This window comes from Elaeis guineensis, chromosome 16 (genome assembly GCF_000442705.2).
Source record: "Elaeis guineensis isolate ETL-2024a chromosome 16, EG11, whole genome shotgun sequence".
Lineage (NCBI taxonomy): Eukaryota > Viridiplantae > Streptophyta > Magnoliopsida > Arecales > Arecaceae > Elaeis > Elaeis guineensis.
This window is the reverse complement of record NC_026008.2, coordinates 43,517,777-43,537,514: the sequence shown is the minus strand read 5'-3', so window position 1 is coordinate 43,537,514 and position 19,738 is coordinate 43,517,777. Positions and strand designations below refer to the sequence as shown.

Genomic DNA, 19,738 nt, shown 5'->3' with positions numbered 1-19,738 from the left:
ATCTAGTATGTCATAAGTGAGTATTTTTAAACAAGTCTCGGAGAAAAAATCACACTGGGAGTGACAGGGCATCAAAGAAGGTAAAATTATTGAAATAAATCAAATAAAATCTGTTGCCTGTGAATCTAGCTAGCATAGTGTTGTTGAAACGATTTCAAAGCACATCCAAAATCCATGCTTAGTCTACATAGATACTACATAAACCACATTTTCAAATGTTTTATCACGAATTGCACATTAAGTTAATAATCATCATTACACAATTAATAAAATATGCATGGCAACGTAGAAGGCCACAGAGACTTCTCAATAGAAACAAGATATACGAAAACTCAAAGAAAAAGAAAGGAAGAAAAGAAAAGAAAAGAAAAGAAAGAAAGAATTAAGAAAAGAAGGAATCTAGAACACCTTAGCAACATCCTTCATGAGACCGGGGTTGGCGCGGCAGAAGGCGGAGAACTCGTTGAAGTCGATGTAGCCATCGCCATCGGTGTCGATCTCCGCCATCATGCGCTGGACATCATCAGCGGAGGTGGAGCCGAGGGTGAGGAGGGCTTCCCCGAGCTCGGCCAATGAGATCTTCCCGTCGCCGTTGGTGTCGAAGCGCTGGAACATCCTCTCCATCTCTGGTGTCACTTCCCCCATCTTTTCTTACAGCCTTACCAGGGTACCACTGGTGGTAACTTCTTTTTCTTTCTTCTTTTTATTATCTCAAGGTCTGCGTGTGTTTGAGAGAGGAAGGAAGGAAAGAGAGAGAAATGGGTGAAGAGAAGGTGATGAGCAGGGCGTATAGTGCAAAGCAGAGAATGTAGGAGAAATAGTTGGATCACCCTTTGGACGCGGCGCTTTTCCCCTGCAGACCCAATCACATTTTAGACCCGAATGGATCATATTTTAGACCCAATCACAATCACAGAACCGAAAAATCAAGATCAAGCTATACCTAAACAAGTTGGGTCATGAGTTGATCTTGTTACAAGAGTCCTTCCATAAAGAGAGTTTCACGAAACGGAGGTGTTTAAATATTAGTTTCGATAAACTTTGAATTTATATAAACTATATGATAAGGATAATAATTTTAAATTGATTTACTTAAAACCTGCTTGGATTGTCCCTTTACAATGTGGGACTAAATTCGAGATGATTTTAGAGATCTCAAGAGCGAAGAAAAATTTTGAATTTTCCTTCCAAAACTCTAACAAATCTGACATATTCACGATACCAGTTAACAGTTTCGGCACCATGCCCCTCCTCCAATGGTTGGCAATACCCTAGTCTCAATGACCCTAGACTAGTTAGGATGCACAAGTCTTGTTGAATTGTGACATGGAAGGGCACTAAAACTCATTGTTCCTATGGAAGGGTGCTGAAACTCATTTTTTACAGGTTATTGGACATGCTTGAACAAACCTACCGCACGCCAAGTCCTAGTTTTTATCTACAAATCAAATTTTAAGCTTTGTTTAGGAACGAGCCCATCGTTTATGAATCATGCTCTAATCTTTCATTGGGCTAACTCAATACGCTATTACTAAAGACTCCCCTGAGCTATTTTCGAACAGCTTGGCTCATTTGCAACCTGATAAAACTTAATTCTACTTAATCATACATACGAAACATGATTTTAAGATCACTCAAAGACTATCCCACAAATAATTCCACAAATAGGGCTGGTATGTAGAAATCGAAATTATGGGGCAAAACAATCCCAAGTTCCGATGGATGATCCACAGATGACACATTCAATTAGCTCAATACATAATTGGAGCAACATTTTCCTTCCCACAAGCAACGACAGGAATTCCACGCATCTGAAATATAAGTTCCATTCAAAAGCTTCATCTTCAATACTAATAATATGTTTCTTCTAAAATTTACAGAACTTGCTCGGCTCATACAGCAAGCTTCCCAGACTTTCTCAAGTGAACCCTTTTACCTTACTGAACAAGGCCCTCAAATCACATTTAGTCAAGGTAAAGTAATTGAGTACATTTTTTTTAACTGTCTGACGAATATCTAATATTGAACATTGATTTTGTTCTTGACATTCAAAAAAAAAAAAAAGAAGGAAAAAGTAGCTTCTTGTCATGATGCTAAAACAGCTGCAAGCTGGTAATGATAGGCCTACAAAGAATAGCAACTGCAACCATCAAGCTGCCCCATAGATATTCCTCATCTAATCATAGAGCCCTTCTTCATACCAGATATCCACTAAAAAATCTACCATTTCCTGCATAGTTGCTCAAAGCCATAAAGTATCATGAATATAGTCGAAAAGGATAAATTTCCAACAACAAAACACCTCCAAATTCAAAATGGAACGGCAACATACATATAAACATACAAGTACCGTCACTTACAGATAATGGAATCGGTTGAGGAAAAGGCTGACCGACTGACAGTAAGTCCTCGTAGGTGGTGCACCAGCTAGAAGGCAAATTTAAGTTCACACTGAATTAGCCAACAAAGAAATTAAATAAATAGTAACAAATAAGATCTTTCTTAGGATCACTGCCAAGAGCATCCATGAATTGTATAAAACCATAACAACCAGCAAGAAGCTCTTTCCCTACTATTTCTAATGAGGACCTATGCAGGAATATATTTAGTCCCATTTCAGTTATTCGGTGAAAAAATCTTAGATATTTATACAGAGCTAAGGAACCCAAATAATACCTTCCGACTAGTCTTTTTGAGTGAGGTTCTGGATTGTTACAAATGGTATCAGAGTTGACCCGATCCATAGCCTATGTGGACTAGGAGATACCACGGCACGTGTTCATTAGGGCTAACTATGAACTGATTGTGGTATTTATGAATTGATACATAAATTTAGACCCCACGGCTTAAATGGACGGAGTATGTGAAGACCCGTGCAGACATATATTTAATCCTATATCAATTATTCATTGAGAAGATCTTGAATACTTATACAAAGCCAAGAAATCCAAATAACACCTTCCAACCAGTCTTTTTGAGTGACATCCTGGATTGTTACAATTTCAACATCTTTGAGCACCTATATAGAAATATAAGAAAATACAAACATAAATCATTTTTTTGCAAGGAAAATGAGGACTCCCATTATGATTTTACTATTTTAAAATTGGCGTTATCATCTAGCATGGACAAGAAGAATACTTAATACAAATCGAACCTTATAAGTATGGTAAAACTTGGAAGGAGAACATTGCTTGCCACTGACTGGCGAGAACCCGCAAGAATACTCTCTCCCACCCTTCCAAGTTAAGACTTAAGAGGTTTCCTGTGGGCCTAGTTCTTAGTACCAACAACAAACACCATGTGCTATACTCAAATACCCTTCAAATCATCTATGGCAAAGAAGTTAGCTGTTAGGATTTGACGCCTCGAGATTCAGCCCACATTGAGCCCACAGCGAGGTTCGCGACGAAAAACGGAGTCCAACGAGATCAAGATCACCTGAATCGGAGCTCGGATGGAGGAGATACGAGCTTTTGAAGTCGGCACGATAATCGAGGCGGCGGAGGACCGCCGGCGGCCGGCGACCGGCGGCGGGCGGCAGCGGCACGGCCGCAGGCGGCGGCGCGCGGGAGGCGCGACCCAGGCCCAGGCCCGCGCGGGACGCGCGACCCAGGCCTGCTGGCCCCTTGCCCCGGTCCACCGTGGACCGAGTGGTCCACGGCGCGGCCTGTGGACCGCGTGGGCGTTTCCCACGCGTTTCTCGCGGTCCACGGCACTATTCCGTGGATCGAAGCGCGATCGGACGGCCCAGAGAGATCCCGGTCTTGATCCGACGGTCCGGAGGATTTTTTTGGCTTTGTTTAGGACTCCTAAACCCTCTCTAATCACGTTTTAAGCTCCGATTAACCCTTTAAAAGGGCTGTGCGTGAAACAGAGAGGGGTGTGCTCGGGGTTTCTCGCCGCCGTACGAACCAGAGGAGAGAGAGAGTCGTGAGGCGCTGTGAGAGAACGAGCAGGAGGCTCCTGGACAGCGGTCGCCAGGCTCTTCAGGGATTCAGGGGGGTCTCCAAGAGAGAGAGAGCTTTTGTGAGGGAAACTTCTAGTGAGAGAGAATTGGGTGTACAAGGGTTGAGGGTGAGGTCTCCTCTCGTAAAATTTTCTTTTCATAGTGAAGTTTGCATGCCCCGTGGAGGCGAGCCCTTTTGTGGCTGATCCACGTATGGTGATTGTTTTTTCTTTTGTTTTGTTTCTTCTTTCTTCCTGCTGCATCGAGTGGTACTGAAAGGATCTTGAGAGGTGGTGTCCTGGCCAGACATCCACCCAACAAGTGGTATCAGAGCAAGGCGGTACAAGGACGCAGATTGCAATGGTGGTGAGCAAGACTGAAGATGGAGAAAACAGGAACAATCAAGATGGAGATCAACAAGTTCGATGGTAAGAGCAATTTCTCCTTGTGGCAGGCAAGGGTGAAGGACGTGCTCATCCAACAGGGGTTGATCGATGCTCTCTTGTGCGATGAGAAGCCGACCACCATGGAGGTGCGGGATTGGAAACGGCTACAGATGCAGGCGGTGAGTACCATCCGCATGTACCTGGCGGATGAGGTGGTGATCCATGTGCTGAGCGAGACTTCCCGACGGTGCTGTGGTCGAAGCTCGAGGAGTTGTACATGGCGAAGTCTCTCACCAACACTCTTTTCCTCTGGAGGCAGTTTTACCAACTGCGGATGACTGAGGAACAGAGCGTGCAGGAGCATCTGAGCCACTTCCAGAAGATCCTCACCGACCTTCTCAGCATTGGCGAGAACGTTGAGGAGAAGACCAGGGCGTTGGTTTTGCTGAAGTCGCTTCCCTCTTTGTACGAGTCCTTGGTGACTGCTCTTCTAGTGGGGAAGAGCACTATCAAGATGGACGAGGTCACCGCAGCGATACTCCAGAACGAGGTTCTCAGGAGGGAGAACCCAGCTTCGAGCTCAGGTGGCGATAGCTCAGCTTTGGTGGCTTCTGGAGGTGCAGGAGGCGGTAGACGGAGCGACAGAAGATCGCAACGAGGGCGGTCTAAGTCCAGGAGGGACTTGAGCAAAATCAGATGTTACCGGTGTGAAGAGTTGGGGCATCTAGCCAGAGATTGCCCTCAACTGAAAAATCGGACAGTGGCTGCTGTAGCGACGGCTGGCAGTGATTTAAATGGAGATGTCTTTGAGATATCTGACGAGGTATCTGCTTCTTCCCAGCAGTGGATATTAGATTCTGCATGCCCCTATCATGTATGTTGCAGAGAGGAGCAGCTTGACTCCCTAGAGAACAGTGAGGGCACTGTATATCTGCCGGATGGATCGAGCTGTGCGATCAGAGGCATTGGGACAGTCAGCTGGAGGACACATGATGGTGCAGTGAGGAGATTGGGAGAGGTCCGATACATACCCGATTTCAGGCGGAATCTTATCTCACTTAGCAGACTGGATTCGAGAGGCTACAGGACGGTAGCTGGTGAAGGAATCCTGAGGGTGCTACGCGGCGATAGGATTATGCTGGAGGGGAAGAAGGGGAGCAGAGGACATTATTACCTGGCAGGGAGCCCAGTGCGAGGTGGAGCATCGGGAGCCAGGTGGAGCCCAGAGCGAGGTGGAGCTCCAGGAGGCGGATCGGGCACGAGACAGGAGACTCGGGAGGACGAGAGGCGACGTCGCAAGGTAAGATTCCTATTGCCGCAGGATGATACCCCGAGCAGGTCTCAAGTCAGGAGGAGCACAGCATACGACGGAGATGGGATCGAGCAGCCTGACTCGACTCCCATGTTTGCCCATCCATGATCAGCAGGTGATTGCCCCAGGACATGGGGGCGAGGAGATCCAGAAGCTCTCAGAGTTTGGAGGAGGCCGAATATCGAGTCGAGGTGGAGATTGTTAGGATTTGACACCTCGAGATTCAGCCCACAGCGAGGTTCGCGGCGAAAAACGGAGTCCAACGAGATCAAGATCACCTGAATCGGAGCTCGGATGGAGGAGATACAAGCTTTTGAAGTCGGCATGATAATCGAGGAGGCGGAGGACCGCCGGCGACCGGCGGCGGGAGGCAGCGGCACGGCCGCAGGCGGCGGCGCGCGGGACGCGCGACCCAGGCCCAGGCCCGCGCGGGATGTGCGACCCAGGCCCAGGCCCGCGCGGGACGCGCGACCCAGGCCTGCTGGCCCCTTGCCCCGGTCCACCGTGGACCGGGTGGTCCACGGCGCGGCCTGTGGACCGCGTGGGTGTTTCCCACGCATTTCTCGCGGTCCACGGCACTATTCCGTGGATCGGAGCGCGATCGGACGGCCCAGAGAGATCCCGGTCTTGATCCGACGGTCCGGGGGGTTTTTTTGGCTTTGTTTAGGACTCCTAAACCCTCTCTAATCACGTTTTAAGCTCCGATTAACCCTTTAAAAGGGCTGTGCGTGAAACAGAGAGGGGGTGTGCTCGGGGTTTCTCGCCGCCGTACGAACCAGAGGAGAGAGAGAGGCGTGAGGCGCTGTGAGAGAAGGAGCAGGAGGCTCCTGGACAGCGATCGCCAGGCTCTTCAGGGGTTCAGGGGGGTCTCCAAGAGAGAGAGAGTTTTTGTGAGGGAAACTTCTAGTGAGAGAGAATTGGGTGTACAAGGGTTGAGGGTGAGGTCTCCTCTTGTAAAATTTTCTTTTCATAGTGAAGTTTGCATGCCCCGTAGAGGCGAGCCCTTTTGTGGCTGATCCACGTATGGTGATTGTTTTTCCTTTTGTTTTGTTTCTTCTTTCTTCCTGCTGCATCGCGTGGTACTGAAAGGATCTTGGGAGGTGGTGTCCTGGCCAGACATCCACCCAACATTAGCGTTCTTCAAAAGGTTTATCATTCCTTTTGAAGAAATTTAATCACTTAATAAATTATGAAAGTATGTTACTTTGGAGTAAATCAACCAACATGCTTTCACATTATCCAAGATGAAAGATTCATTAACAATTTGTAATTCTTTTTAGTTATGTTGAGCGATCTCAAATATGCTATCATATTCTGAGTATTGATAATGCTAGATACAAATACTTATATCAATAATTAGTGACTTTTATGAAAAAGAGTCCTCCATTTCAAACCTGTGTGCTTTCAAGTTAAACAGCAAGAATGCTTGACAACCAGTGCATAATGCATTTGGACCCCAAATAAAAATGAAACATGTTGTTCTTCCGAGAAAAAGACACCAACAGCAAATTATTCATGGCATCCTTCGATTCACACTGGGTTTGACAGAATATGCAGCTCTTAGTAATATGCATGGAGAAAAAAGAAGCATGAAACTTACCTTGGAACAAGACATCTTTGTTATAATTATTATCAATAAATGGGGAGACCTTGCACTATATTGAGTTTAAGAAAAGATTTACTTCCGTAAAGCATTTCATCAGCTTCTTAAGAAAAATTAAATCAGTTCAGGAAGAAATTTTAATTTGGTCCATGCACCATAAGAGATGACATAATGTATACTTTAGTTTTATCCTTTCAGTATACATATACAAACATAAACCCATACATATGTAGGTTTTATAAACAATATACCATGACTTTGGCCAGAAGTAAGACAGTTGGCCTACACGATATTAACGGAGCAGCAACAGAATATGAGAAGAAGCTAACACAGCATAAGAAGATACTAGCATACCAAAGAAGGTTATAAAATTAAGGCAGGTAAGGGAGTTCCATCAACCGACAGAAAGCAGATGGGAAGAAAAGTATACAATGCTTCAATTATGTCAAAATAACAGAAGCAAAAAAGCTTATATTGCTGGCTCAATTGAATGAATTAAATTATGAGGAAAGCAAAAATTACCTACCTAGTTACTGAAAGAACAGAATACAAATGTAACCGATATTCAATTAAGGTACCTTACCTTATCACAGGTTCTCTTGGTGTTCTATGGGAATGTTTTGACCGGTCTCCAACCCATTGTCTTCTCATCTCGTTCCATGCTATAGCACCTGCACAACAAAATAAGCAAATTCCCTAAACATTTGTCACAAAAGCATTTTGTATTTTTAAGCCGAAGTACAGTAATAAAATATAAATGGATTTCAAATGGCCAACAAAGTTAAATTTTCTACCAAGGTAAACATACTGAAACCAGTGTAGGACCCAAAGAAGAAGACTGTCTGCTAAATTCATGATTGCTTCGCAATTTAAATTAATTTTTTTTCCTCTTACCATTTCTTGTTTACTCTCTATTTCACATATGTTATAGAAATTTTTAATTGGAATTGCCAATGAAAATATTAGGAAATTGAAGTCTAAGTAATTCTTCTTAATCTATATACAAGCAATGAAAAATTTGATAATCTGCTTCGTGCTTAGACTTTAACACTCAATTTAAATCAATCAATTCAAACATGTATGTATGTCTTCTTTCTCCCTTTTCGCCCCTGTGGGTCTAACCAATCCTGGAGGGAAGACCAGAATTTATTTTTTAATTCCATTTTACAGGCGTTACAAAACCATGGCCAAGTCAATCTATCATAAAGAAAGGTGAAAGATATGCATAGCAAGAGAACTTTTGAGCAACTTCGGGCTCTTCATTTCTCATCCTTCATAGAGCCTTGAGATAGATTCTCTAAAGAAGAACAAGCAATCATATGATCATGTAAGAAGCAACTTTTGAAGAGGTGGCTACCATGTGTAGGATTAAACTGAAACTATAATTATAAAATGATAGAGGATTAGACTAAATGTGTAAAACCTAAAAGAAAGTAAATTATAAATCAATAGACTGATTTAAAAAGACGAAGGGACATTCCTTTATACTAGGATGTCTTGGAACTTGATTATATGGTGTGTAGCACAAAGTAATGAAGCATTAGATTTATATATAATAAATTTTAATGTATCATGCTCAAAGTCTAGATCACATTTCAATAAAAACTGACCTTGGTTGATAAATGAAGAGTTATTCCCATTTTGCTCTGAAAATTTCTTTTCTTCACCTACTGAAGCAGGACCCGAAGACAGATGTGCTTCAGAGGAGTGAAAATTACTGGTATTATTTTCCATTTTGTCTGGACTTGATGACCATATCCTTTTTCTATAGATTGATGAGTGGCCTAAGTTCCACTCTTGATGAATGTTCAATGCTCTGTCTGTTGATTCGGCTTTGGCCAGACCCCCCAAACAACAACTGTTCTGTACAAAGATTGACAAAATTGAGCTGGTGCAGTTTGTAGAATGACTACATATACTAAAATCTCATTACAACTTTAATTTCTATGAAACAACAGAGCATGCACAAACAGACAAACATAAGCACAAGAGAATTGCTTTAAAAGGGGGTAAAAAGAAAGCAGCCTTGTGACAATAACCACCTACCCCATATAAGCTAAGAGAAAAGGGCTTCTGTTGGACTATCTATCTAACATCACTGAGTACAGTCTGTGTGACAGGTCAAGTGGCAGTACATGGAATGAGCTTCTCACTTCAAATCAGTACCAAAGTCCCAATGTCATCTTCCTGTTCACCACTGTCTGTATCAAAATCCCAAACTCTTCTTATAGTTTCTTAACTTCTTAAGCAAATGTTTAAATTCATAAGGGATCAGAAAGGATGACTTAATTAAAGAAGGTGGATGTCATAGAGATGCAATCTGTAAGCAGTATGTAATCATAAAAGCTTAAATAAAAAAGTTATGAAATAGCCAATAGACCAGCTTTACAAATACAAAAATGTCACCCAGAAAAATTAACTCATGAGCATAATAAGAGCACTGCATGAACAATGCTAAGTCTTGATCAAACTCAAAACAGAAATCAAAATTAACAGCTCATAAGAAGGTTAAGGGTAGTGCTGATAACAGCATAAAAAGGAGCCAATTTGAACTCTTTGGCCACATGCAGCATAAGCCAGAGATTACTTCTCGAAAAAGGGGGATAACATTGATTTAAGAGATCAAAAACTATTAAAAGATCAGACAGAAATGCCAAAATCAACTTAGATTGGGGTAGCGGATTTTATGTCATTTTGCAATTTGCAAGTCTTAGACTTGGATTAGAATTATTTCAGAAGTACAATACAAAAAACCAACCCCAAATAGATAACAGAAGGCAGTTTATTTTTATGAATCAACATTCACGTCAGGGTGTTTAGCTTGCGCTTTATGGTTATGCATCAAGGGTGATCTTATGTTGGATAGTCCATACTTCCATACGTATCAAGGTGAATTAGGTTAGTTAACCACAGATGGGCTCCCTGGCAGTTCTAGATTGAAAATTTGTTTATTAGTTTCTATTATCACTATCATTATTGTTCCTTCATTTGTTGTATTCAGTTGCATTGGGCATTTTATGCTCCCATGTCTTACATCTAGCCATAGTTCACAACAAAATCAGGGTCTGCTTGGATGCTCACACAGGCTATTCACTGAATATTCCTTATATAGTTGGTGCTGGGAAAATATTTGTGATGGAAACAAAGATTTTTTCTTTTTTTTTAAAAAAAAAGTATAGAAACCTTGGGATCAAAAGATTCCTAAAGGACCTAGATATGGTAAGATCACCTTTTAGATGGAATAAGTAGTCCCGAATTTTTGTGGGATTGTGTGCTCAGGAGAGCTTGCAATCTAAATGATTCTTCCTCTATGGGTTCTGTCTCCTTCTCATATGAAATTCTCATAAGGACCTTATCCAAAGCATAGATTATACGAGCATCCAACCACACACCCCTTTAAGGGTATTATCTTATCCACCTTTGCAAAACAAAATTGCCTGACTGGGACCTTTTAGCCCTTTGAAAACAATACAACTTGCTGCCATGTACTTGGGTTACAACTACCTCTAGTATGGAAGCTTTCCAAGACTCCCCCCAAGAAAGTTGTATCAACACTTTACCAAAAGAAAATTGTATCAACTTGATTCTATGTGCATTTAAAGCATATGAAAATGCCTGTACCCTCTCAATCCTTAGTGTGTTACTTATATCCCAGGAAGCATAGATACTGGTACGCAGTACGGGTACTTTATGATACGGATACACCGATATGGCAAAAATTAAAAAAATCACGATACGGGTACAGCTAGATATTTTATATTTTTATTAATATTTGAATATATATATAATATTCAAATATTAATAAAAATATATGAAAAAATTGAATCATATATATAATATTTGAATATTAATAAAATTAAGTTCTCAAATCTCAATTAAATTTATAAGTATCATCATAAAAAACAAACAAACACTTGCAATTAATGAAAAGAAAAAACTAGCAGTCTAAATAAGTAGAAAAAATCAAAATAGTAAGTCTTGATAATCAAGTGATAATAATTTCAGCTGCTTCATTCTCTGCATTATCAGCAAAAAGCTTCTTCTCCATATCTGGTTCATCAAGGGATAAACTTGCAATCTCAAGAATATAGAGATAGGAGTACCGGTGCCGCATCGAAAACGTGCCCGCACCGAAAACGTATCCGATGCTGGTACATGCTTGAAATAGGAGTATCCGTGCTTCATAGCTTATATCTCAATCCACGACTTGCTGGAATGAATAGGATGTTCTCAAGCATGACAGAAGTAACCATCATGTGATAATATCTTTTATGATGAAAGTTGATCCTACATCCATTTTCTAAACCGGCAATATTATGTTATCCTTTAGCTCATTAAGCCCAACAAAAACTGCATGTTGGAAATCAAGTTCTGTATTCCTTTATAATGAAAACAACGAAACTACCATAGATCACCTTTCGGGAATTATAATTATTAAACGAAAATCATTGCATGAAATAAATAACAATAGTTGCAATGTTGTAATATGCACCATATTAGTCTTTTATAAAAATTGTAACAGTGCATGACTTGACCATTCAATAAGGGGCTGTTTGGATGCATGGGCTCATTATTCACAGATTAGCCATCTAGGCCACTGAAGATTCCATTTATCAATCAAAGTCTCCCTAAAAATTAGCATTGCAAGTTCAGATTGACCTCCCCATCCCTCCCATTTCTTCTTTCCATCTTCATTCTTGACTTTAAACTCTTCTCTGGTGCATGATATATCCCTGAATATTGACTTCGAGCATCCAAACAGGCTCAAAATGCATAACTATCTTTTTCCTAATGACCCGCAATTGCCATAAAAATAGCTAATGTGGCCCAGTGTTACTCTAGAAATAACTAGCTTTACTTGATGAAGCTATGTCTCCTTTCATATGGCAACAAAGGCTTTTTAACCATTTTTAAGATAATCAAGTCGAGTTAATGGAATAGGAAAAAAGAAAAAAAACAAAGTGATGAAAATGAAGAGGAAAAATATTTTCTTATTTTTTTCATACTTTTAAGAGTGCATACAAGGGGCCTATAAATACAGGTATGCAGACCCAAATATAGTCAGGGAATAACTAGAATATGCCAAGGAATACCAAGAATATGCTAAGGCATAATATCCCTGAATCCTTATTTAGACAATTTTTCTAATTAGGTTCAATCCTTCCAACACTCTCCCTCAAGATGAGGCGAAGATATCTCGAAGCCCCATCTTGTCAATCAATCTAGAAAAAGATGATGAACTAAGTCCTTTGATCAGAATATCCGCCACCTGATCAGAAGACCGAATGAAGGTAATACAGATCTGACCCGGATTAATTTTCTCCTTGATAAAATGACGGTCAATCTTGATATATTTGGTACGATCGTGCTGTACGGGATTGCTTATAATCTCAATTGCTGCCTTGCTGTCACAATACAACCGAAGAGGAAATTTATTCAGAAGTTGTAATTCTTGAAGCAACTTCTGAAGCCAAAGAAGTTCACATATGCCTAGAGCCATTGCTCCATATTCAGCTTCTGCCGATGATCATGCCATCACTGTCTGTTTCTTGCTTCTCCAGGTAACTAGATTACCCCCTATATATGTGCAATATCCAGAGGTAGATCGCCTATCATCCAGTAATCCAGCCCAATCTGCATCAGTAAATTCCTCTACCTGAAAGGTGTTGTGTCGCGAGAACAACAAACCACGATCAGGACATCCTTTCAAGTAGCGTAATACTCTGAAAACTCCCTCCATGTGCGATTCTCGTGGATCATGCATGTACTGACTGATGACACTGACAGCATAAGCTATGTTGGGTCTTGTATGTGAAAGATATATCAATTTTCCAACCAACCGCTGGTACCTTTCTCGATCAACAGGGGCTCCACCATCTGTCACTGTCCGATGATTTTGATTTATCGGGGTAGCAGCAAACTTACACCCCAACATCCTAGTCTCAGAAAGTAAATCTAGTACATACTTTCGTTGTGACAGAAAAATCTCTTTGGATGATCGTGCAACTTCAATGCCCAGAAAATATCTTAGTGGACCCAGGTCTTTCACCTCAAATGCTTGCTTCAGTTTTTCTTTGAGTTGCTTTATCTCATGATGGTCATCTCCTGTTATTACAATATCATCAACATAAACCAAGAGTATAGTTTTCTTTCCCTTGAAATGCCTATAGAACAGAGTATCATCTGCATTACTCTGTCTATATCACATTTCTTTCACAGTTCGACTGAATCGATCAAACCAGATCCGAGGAGACTGTTTAAGACCATAGAGAGAGCACTTTAGCCTGCAGACTTTTTCAGTAGTTACTCTAGTCTCAAATCCTGGTGGTATTTGCATGTATACTTCCTCCTGAAGATCCCCATGAAGAAATGCATTCTTTACATCTAACTGATGTAATTTCCAACCAAAATTAGCAGCACATGATATCAGTATTCGAACAGAGTTCATCTTGGCTACTGGAGCAAAGGTTTCATCATAATCTACCCCATATGTTTGAGTATAGCCCTTTGCTACTAACCGAGCTTTGTATCTTTTCATCTTGCCTTCTAGAGTCTGCTTTACCGTGTACACCCACTTACACCCCACAGGACACTTACCAGCTGGTAGAGTGACCAGATCCCACGTTTAATTTTTGGATAAAGCAGTCATTTCTTCTAACATTGCTTCCTTCCACTTAGGTTCTGCCATAGCCTTTTGTCAGATACTTGAAATACAGATGGAGTTTAATACAGCTATAAAGCTTTGATAAGATAGAGACACATTCTTGTATGAAACATAGTTAGGTATATCATAACGGTAACGAGCAGGAGGAACAATTGGGCGAGTACCCTTCCGTTTTGCAATAGGAATATTAAGATCAGAAATGAAGAGAGTAGCAGAAATAATGTTACCGTTAGAAAATTCTGATTCTGGAGAAGAGGCTTCAAGCGGTAAAGGCACCTGGGCAGTTGGTGAGTGCACACTGGACTCTTCAACTATTCCAATACCAGGCTCCCCTTGAACATCATTACTATGATACTTCCCCTGAGCACCAGAATATTCAGGCGTATATAGAGAGTCACTCGGAAGAAGTAATTCTAGTGTCCTATTATCAGATGGACGACTTTCATAATAAGATTCAGTTTCTCGAAAAGTAACATCCATAGTGACAAGCATTCGTGGCTCAAGAGGGTAATAGCACTTGTATCCCTTTTGAGTAGCAGAATAACCAACAAACACACATTTCAATGCTCGTGGATCTAGTTTTTCTACTGTGGGTCTATGATCTCGAGCAAAACAAACACACCCAAAGACCCTAGGGGTGACCACATAATCAGTAGAACCCTTCAAGCACTGTATAGGGATCTTAAATCCGAGTGTCCTTAGAGGCATACGATTAATCAAGTATGCAGCGGTCAAGACGGCCTCACCCCACAAAAACTTAGGAACTTTCATAGTAAAGAGTAAGAACCGGGCTACTTTCAATAAATGCCTATTCTTTCTTTCAGCAACTCTATTTGAGCAGGAGTATCAACACAAGTGGTCTGATAAAGAATTTTGTGAGTGTGAAGATATGCACGGAACTCCCAACTAGTATATTCGGTACCATTGTCAGAACGTAAAATTTTAATTTGAGCACCAAACTGAGTACCCACAAATTTATGAAATTTCTTAAAGCAGTTTAAAATTTTCATCTTTTCTTTCAACAAATAGACCAACGTTACTCGACTAAAACAATCAATAAAAGTAATAAACCATCTATGGCCCAAGAGAGTAGTAGTACTACATGGTCTCCATACGTCAGAGTGAATTATAACAAAAGGTTCAGAACTTTTAACTCCAGATATAGGAAATACTCCTCTAGTATGTTTAGCCAACTCACAATGATCACAAACTAACAAATTTTTATTACAATTATTTGATAAAAAAAGAAATAAGCGACTAAGAATAGAAAAAGGAATGTGACCTAACCTACGATGGTGTAACATAAGTTCTGAAGTGGCACCTTCAGCAGACAATGCATATCCCGTCAATGAAGAGTTCATATTTTTCTCATCAGTTGATAGATAATAGAGTCCATTATGCAACCTACCACCCCCAAGTATCTTTCCCATTTTCAGCTCCTGAAATTGACAATGAGAAGGCCAAAATGTGTCAGAGCAATTCAAATCTCTAGTAACAGAGCTAATGGAGAGTAGATTTGTGGGAAAGGATGGAACAAGCAATACTGATGATAATCTTAAACTAGGAGTACAATCAATGGATCCTTTTTCTGAGACAGAGGTAAAGGATCCATCAGCTATTCGGACCTTGTCCTGTCCTGAACATGTTGAATATGAAATAAAACTATTAGATGCCCCTGTCATATGACTAGATGCTCCTAAATCTATTACCCAAGAGTTGGATGTGCCGCAAGTAAATGCATGTGATAATGTATATGGAGTACCTGAGTATGCAAAAAGAGAGGAATCAAGATACTTATCCCGGTGGCTAGGCTGTTTTTGAGTAGAGGGTGTGGTGCTAGAAGTTGATTCATACTTCTCCATCATTCGTCGAAGGATCTGATACTCCTCTGCAGATAAGCTGTGTACAGTACCCTCAATCTCTTCAGAGAGATTGGCTTGAGCAGATCTACGACCATGATTCTGTCCTCCAGTTCTTCCATTACTACGACGACCACCACGACCCCTACTACCACGCCCAGGCTGATTTGGGCGACCATGGAGATCCCAACAAAATGCCTTAGTGTGCCCAGATTTCTTGCAATGAAAACATACCTTCTCAACTATCTGCTGTGGTTGCACAGTAAGAGCAGATTTTACAGGACTACTGAAGTCGGAGGTTACTCGTCGCCGTGTCTCCTCGCTCAAAACAGTAGAGAAGACTTGACCCAAACTAGATATCATATCTCTGACGAGAAGCTGAACTCTGACAGACTCGTACTCCGGATTCAGACCATATAGAAAATCCTGAACCCGTTCTTTTTCTAAGTATTTTTGAAACCCATCAACATCAATAGAGCATTGTGAAACAAAAGTTCTATAATGATCAGCCTCAGACCAGAGACGCTTCAACTCGATGGCATATTCAGTGATAGATAAATTTTCTTGACGAAGCTGACGCAATTGAGACCTGATCTCAAATGCTTGAGTAGAATTCTGCTTCTGTGAGAACATTTGGGCCACTGTCTCCCAGACTTCCTGTGGAGTCTCCAGCAGTTGCACACTTCTGGCCACATTCTGTGTCATAGTATTGAGAAGAAATGCCAGAACAACAGAATTCTCCATTCTCCATTAGGCCAGATCCTGCTCACTATTAGCAGGTTTCTTCTTTATGCCAGTGAGATATCCTTCTAAACCTCGTTCTTGAACAAGCAGACGAGTGCTCCTTTCTCATTGCAGATATGTTGCTGGTCCATCAAGTTTTACAGCCACTTGAAGAGCATTCAGGGATCCACTATCTCTTGACGAGCCACCAAATTGAGTGGCAGCTGTAACAAGTCGATCCAGTAAACTTTTGAGATCTCGCATAGTAATTGCATTGGCCATCTCTAAAGACAAAGTACGATAATCTCACCGTCACACTATCGAACACCGGATATTTCTTAACTACAGGCTTCCGAGCATCTACCTTTCTTTTTCTTCTTCTTTTTCTTTTTTTTTAGGAAAAAATAAGTAAAGAGGGAAAAAATAAAAATTAAGGGAAGGAATTTCCTTCCTTACCGACACCCATCACCCATGAACCACGGGATGGGAGAAGACGACGGCCGACGTCGTGGTTCGTGCGGCGGGTTCCGACGAATGGAGTGCGGTGGCGTCGGATTGTGGATTCCGACGTCGGAGTGCAACAGCGAGGCGGCGAATCTGGTGCATGTGGTGGGGCGTGCGACGGTTCCGACGATCGGAGCGCAGATGGAGGCTGCGTCGGGGTGTGCGTCGTCAGATTGCAGCCGAGCGGCGTCGAGGTGAGGTAGAGAGGCGGCCGTGGATGAGACAGAGGAAGCCGGAGGTGAAAATGGAGGCAGAGAGGTGGCGTCGGGGTGTGCGTCGAAGTGCACAGGTTACCCCAACGTTGGATTGCAGCGGAGCGGCGGAGCGTGCGTTGGGAAGATGAAGAAGGGGAAGATGAAGAACGGTTTGGATGGCAGCGGTGGGGCTGATTTACTGGGTGATGAGGGCGACGGAAGGGGACAGAATGGAAGGGGAGAGACGACAATGATTTGGATTAGGAGGGAGGTGGTTCCAATAAAAAAAAAAACTATGATAGGGAAGGAAGGGAAAATGGATCAGAATCTGAGTGCTCTGATACCATGATGAAAATGAAGAGAAAAAATATTTTTTTTATTTTTTTCATAATTTTTAAGAGTGCATACAAGGGGCCTATAAATACAGGTATGTAGACCCAAATATAGTCAGGGAATAACTTAAATATGCCAAGGAATACCAAAGAATACCAAGAATATGCTAAGGCATAATATCCCTGGATCCTTATTTAGACAATTTTTCTAATTAGGTTCAATCTTTCCAACACAAAGAGAAAAGAAAAGAACATGAACCAAAAGAAAATGCAGAAAACTACTTAGCATGCTCTATTTTTATATCTCATTAGCATGAAAGGTAAAATTTACATTGCATTCATCTACACCTATTTTCATTTTTTCCATAATAAAAAGGTAGAAGCTACTAATATTATATTCCTAAGGACTTAATCTGGTAAAAGAAAGAGAGCCAAAAAGAACATACTGCATATTAATCATTCCATGTGCAGTATTTTTCAGCTCCAAATTCCAATCTTCAGTCCATTGCCTTGCCCATTTCTATGACGAAACAAATGAACCCAAGAAAGAAAGTCAATCCAAAAGCTAAACCTACAAACACTCTTGCCCCCAAAACAACATTGACTTCAGTTTATATCATAATATGACATTCTTGACCTCAAACTCCATTATCAATCCTAATCTAACTACATGGACCGCTACAAGTGAAAGTGAACACCATAGTTTGACCTCACTAGAGAAAACCGTACACAAAACCAATTCGCGATTTTTCTTTTTTCTTTTTTTCCTACACCCTTTCAAACTATACCGCCATATGACACTGTTGTTCAGACAGTTTCGGGAACAACGAAACAGATTTTTCCCAGATGATCAAGTCTGTAAGAAGAGAACTACTTCAATTGAATCAGCTCGGAATCCAAAAATAAAATAAAAATAAAAAACGCTTATTTCACTATATGAATCACATCCACCAATGCAACCATAAATAAGCATCAAATGATCAAGAAAAAAGACCAGAAAAAGGCCAAAAAACGCATCAGTCAAACCAAATTCATCCAAGAGAAGGCTATCACGAGATCAAAAACTTAGAAGTTAGAAAGACACAAGAGATTCTTGCAAGCAAAGCAAGCAAGAAGGGCGTTTCCATACCTTCCGTGGGGGGATTCGCGGAGAGAAACCGGAGTAAGGTGGGGGGAGGGAGCCGGCGTTCTGGGCGTGGATGGTCGGGGAGTTGGATTCTGGGGGCGGAGGAGAATACGGAGACTGGATAAAATGGATTTTATATGAGGTCCGCCGGTTGCTTTAAATGGCCAATTTGTTCTCTCTCTTTTTTTTTGTTGGCCTTTTTGGAATCCAGACTTGAAACAGTGGGCGCCTAGCTATCCACTTTTGGCCGACCAAATCATCCTGGTTTCAAACTATGGGCCGAAATATATTACTGAGGCTAACCCACTACCTAATAATCATTACTAAATTCTCTTTATTTATAAAATTAATTGAGTAAAATGTATTTTAATAAATTTTAAGTTAAATATAGTTTGTCTCATGGGCAAACGGATTGTAATACTTTTGCAACGATGAAATCTCAAACAAGAACCGTTGAAGTATCCGTAAAGTGCTTTATATTTTATCATATTTATATTTAAATTTATTTTATTAGTAATGATGATGATGATTGTGATTACAAATAAAAATATTTTGACGTCGGCGTTTGCTATCTTTCAAAGAAGTTTCATAACATTGATTGGCTATTAATGCCGGCTCTTAGGTGTGTTGCACGCCAATCGTCTTCTCTACCGTGGCATGCGAGGGGTTTTTCTCGGAACCAATTTTAGGTTCTTAATTTAGGGCAAATATAGTAAATGCTGTGATGTTAGAATTTGATTTCTTGGGATTCGGTCCATATTGAGCCCATGATAAATTTTGCGATAAAAAATGGAGTCCAACGAGATCAAGATCATTCCAAATAGAATCCGGATGGAGGAGATACGTGCGTTTGAAATCGGTACGGAATCCGAAGTGACGGAAGACCACCAGCGGCCGACGGCGGATCAGCGGAGCGGCGGCACGGCCCAGCATGCGGCAGCATGTGCGCAGGGCGCAGCCCAATGGGCGAGCCCAGCCTGAGCCCAGGCGCGTGAGGCATGCGGGCCAGCCCAGGCCTAGCGCGTAGTGTGCGGGCCGGTGCGGGGCGCGGCCCAGGCCCACGCGCACCCTGGGAGCCTGTTTGCC

General features: G+C 41.5%; 2 protein-coding genes across 11 annotated transcripts; both read right to left on the bottom strand.

The window, feature by feature from the left end:
• Positions 1-246: 246 nt before the first annotated feature.
• On the bottom strand, positions 247-1,666 carry LOC105059064 (polcalcin Phl p 7-like). The gene has a single exon (XM_029260219.2). It carries the CDS (start codon positions 643-645, stop codon positions 400-402), a length of 246 nt encoding a protein of 81 aa, XP_029116052.1. The 5' UTR covers positions 646-1,666; the 3' UTR covers positions 247-399.
• A 144-nt stretch (positions 1,667-1,810) lies between these two features.
• Positions 1,811-18,797, bottom strand: LOC105059063 (uncharacterized). 10 transcript variants are annotated; one of them, XM_073250091.1, is made up of 7 exons: positions 18,656-18,787; positions 17,973-18,046; positions 15,202-15,353; positions 8,861-9,108; positions 7,834-7,921; positions 2,361-2,451; positions 1,811-2,230 (listed from the first exon to the last, which is right to left on the bottom strand). In XM_073250091.1, exons 3-7 carry the CDS (start codon positions 15,342-15,344, stop codon positions 2,177-2,179), a joined length of 624 nt encoding a protein of 207 aa, XP_073106192.1. In that variant the 5' UTR covers positions 15,345-15,353; positions 17,973-18,046; positions 18,656-18,787; the 3' UTR covers positions 1,811-2,176. The 10 variants fall into 10 exon arrangements, with proteins under 10 accessions (XP_073106192.1, XP_073106196.1, XP_073106200.1 ...); XM_073250095.1 differs by lacking the exon at positions 15,202-15,353 and adding an exon at positions 9,297-9,451; XM_073250099.1 differs by lacking the exon at positions 15,202-15,353 and adding an exon at positions 9,297-9,437.
• Positions 18,798-19,738: the final 941 nt, after the last annotated feature.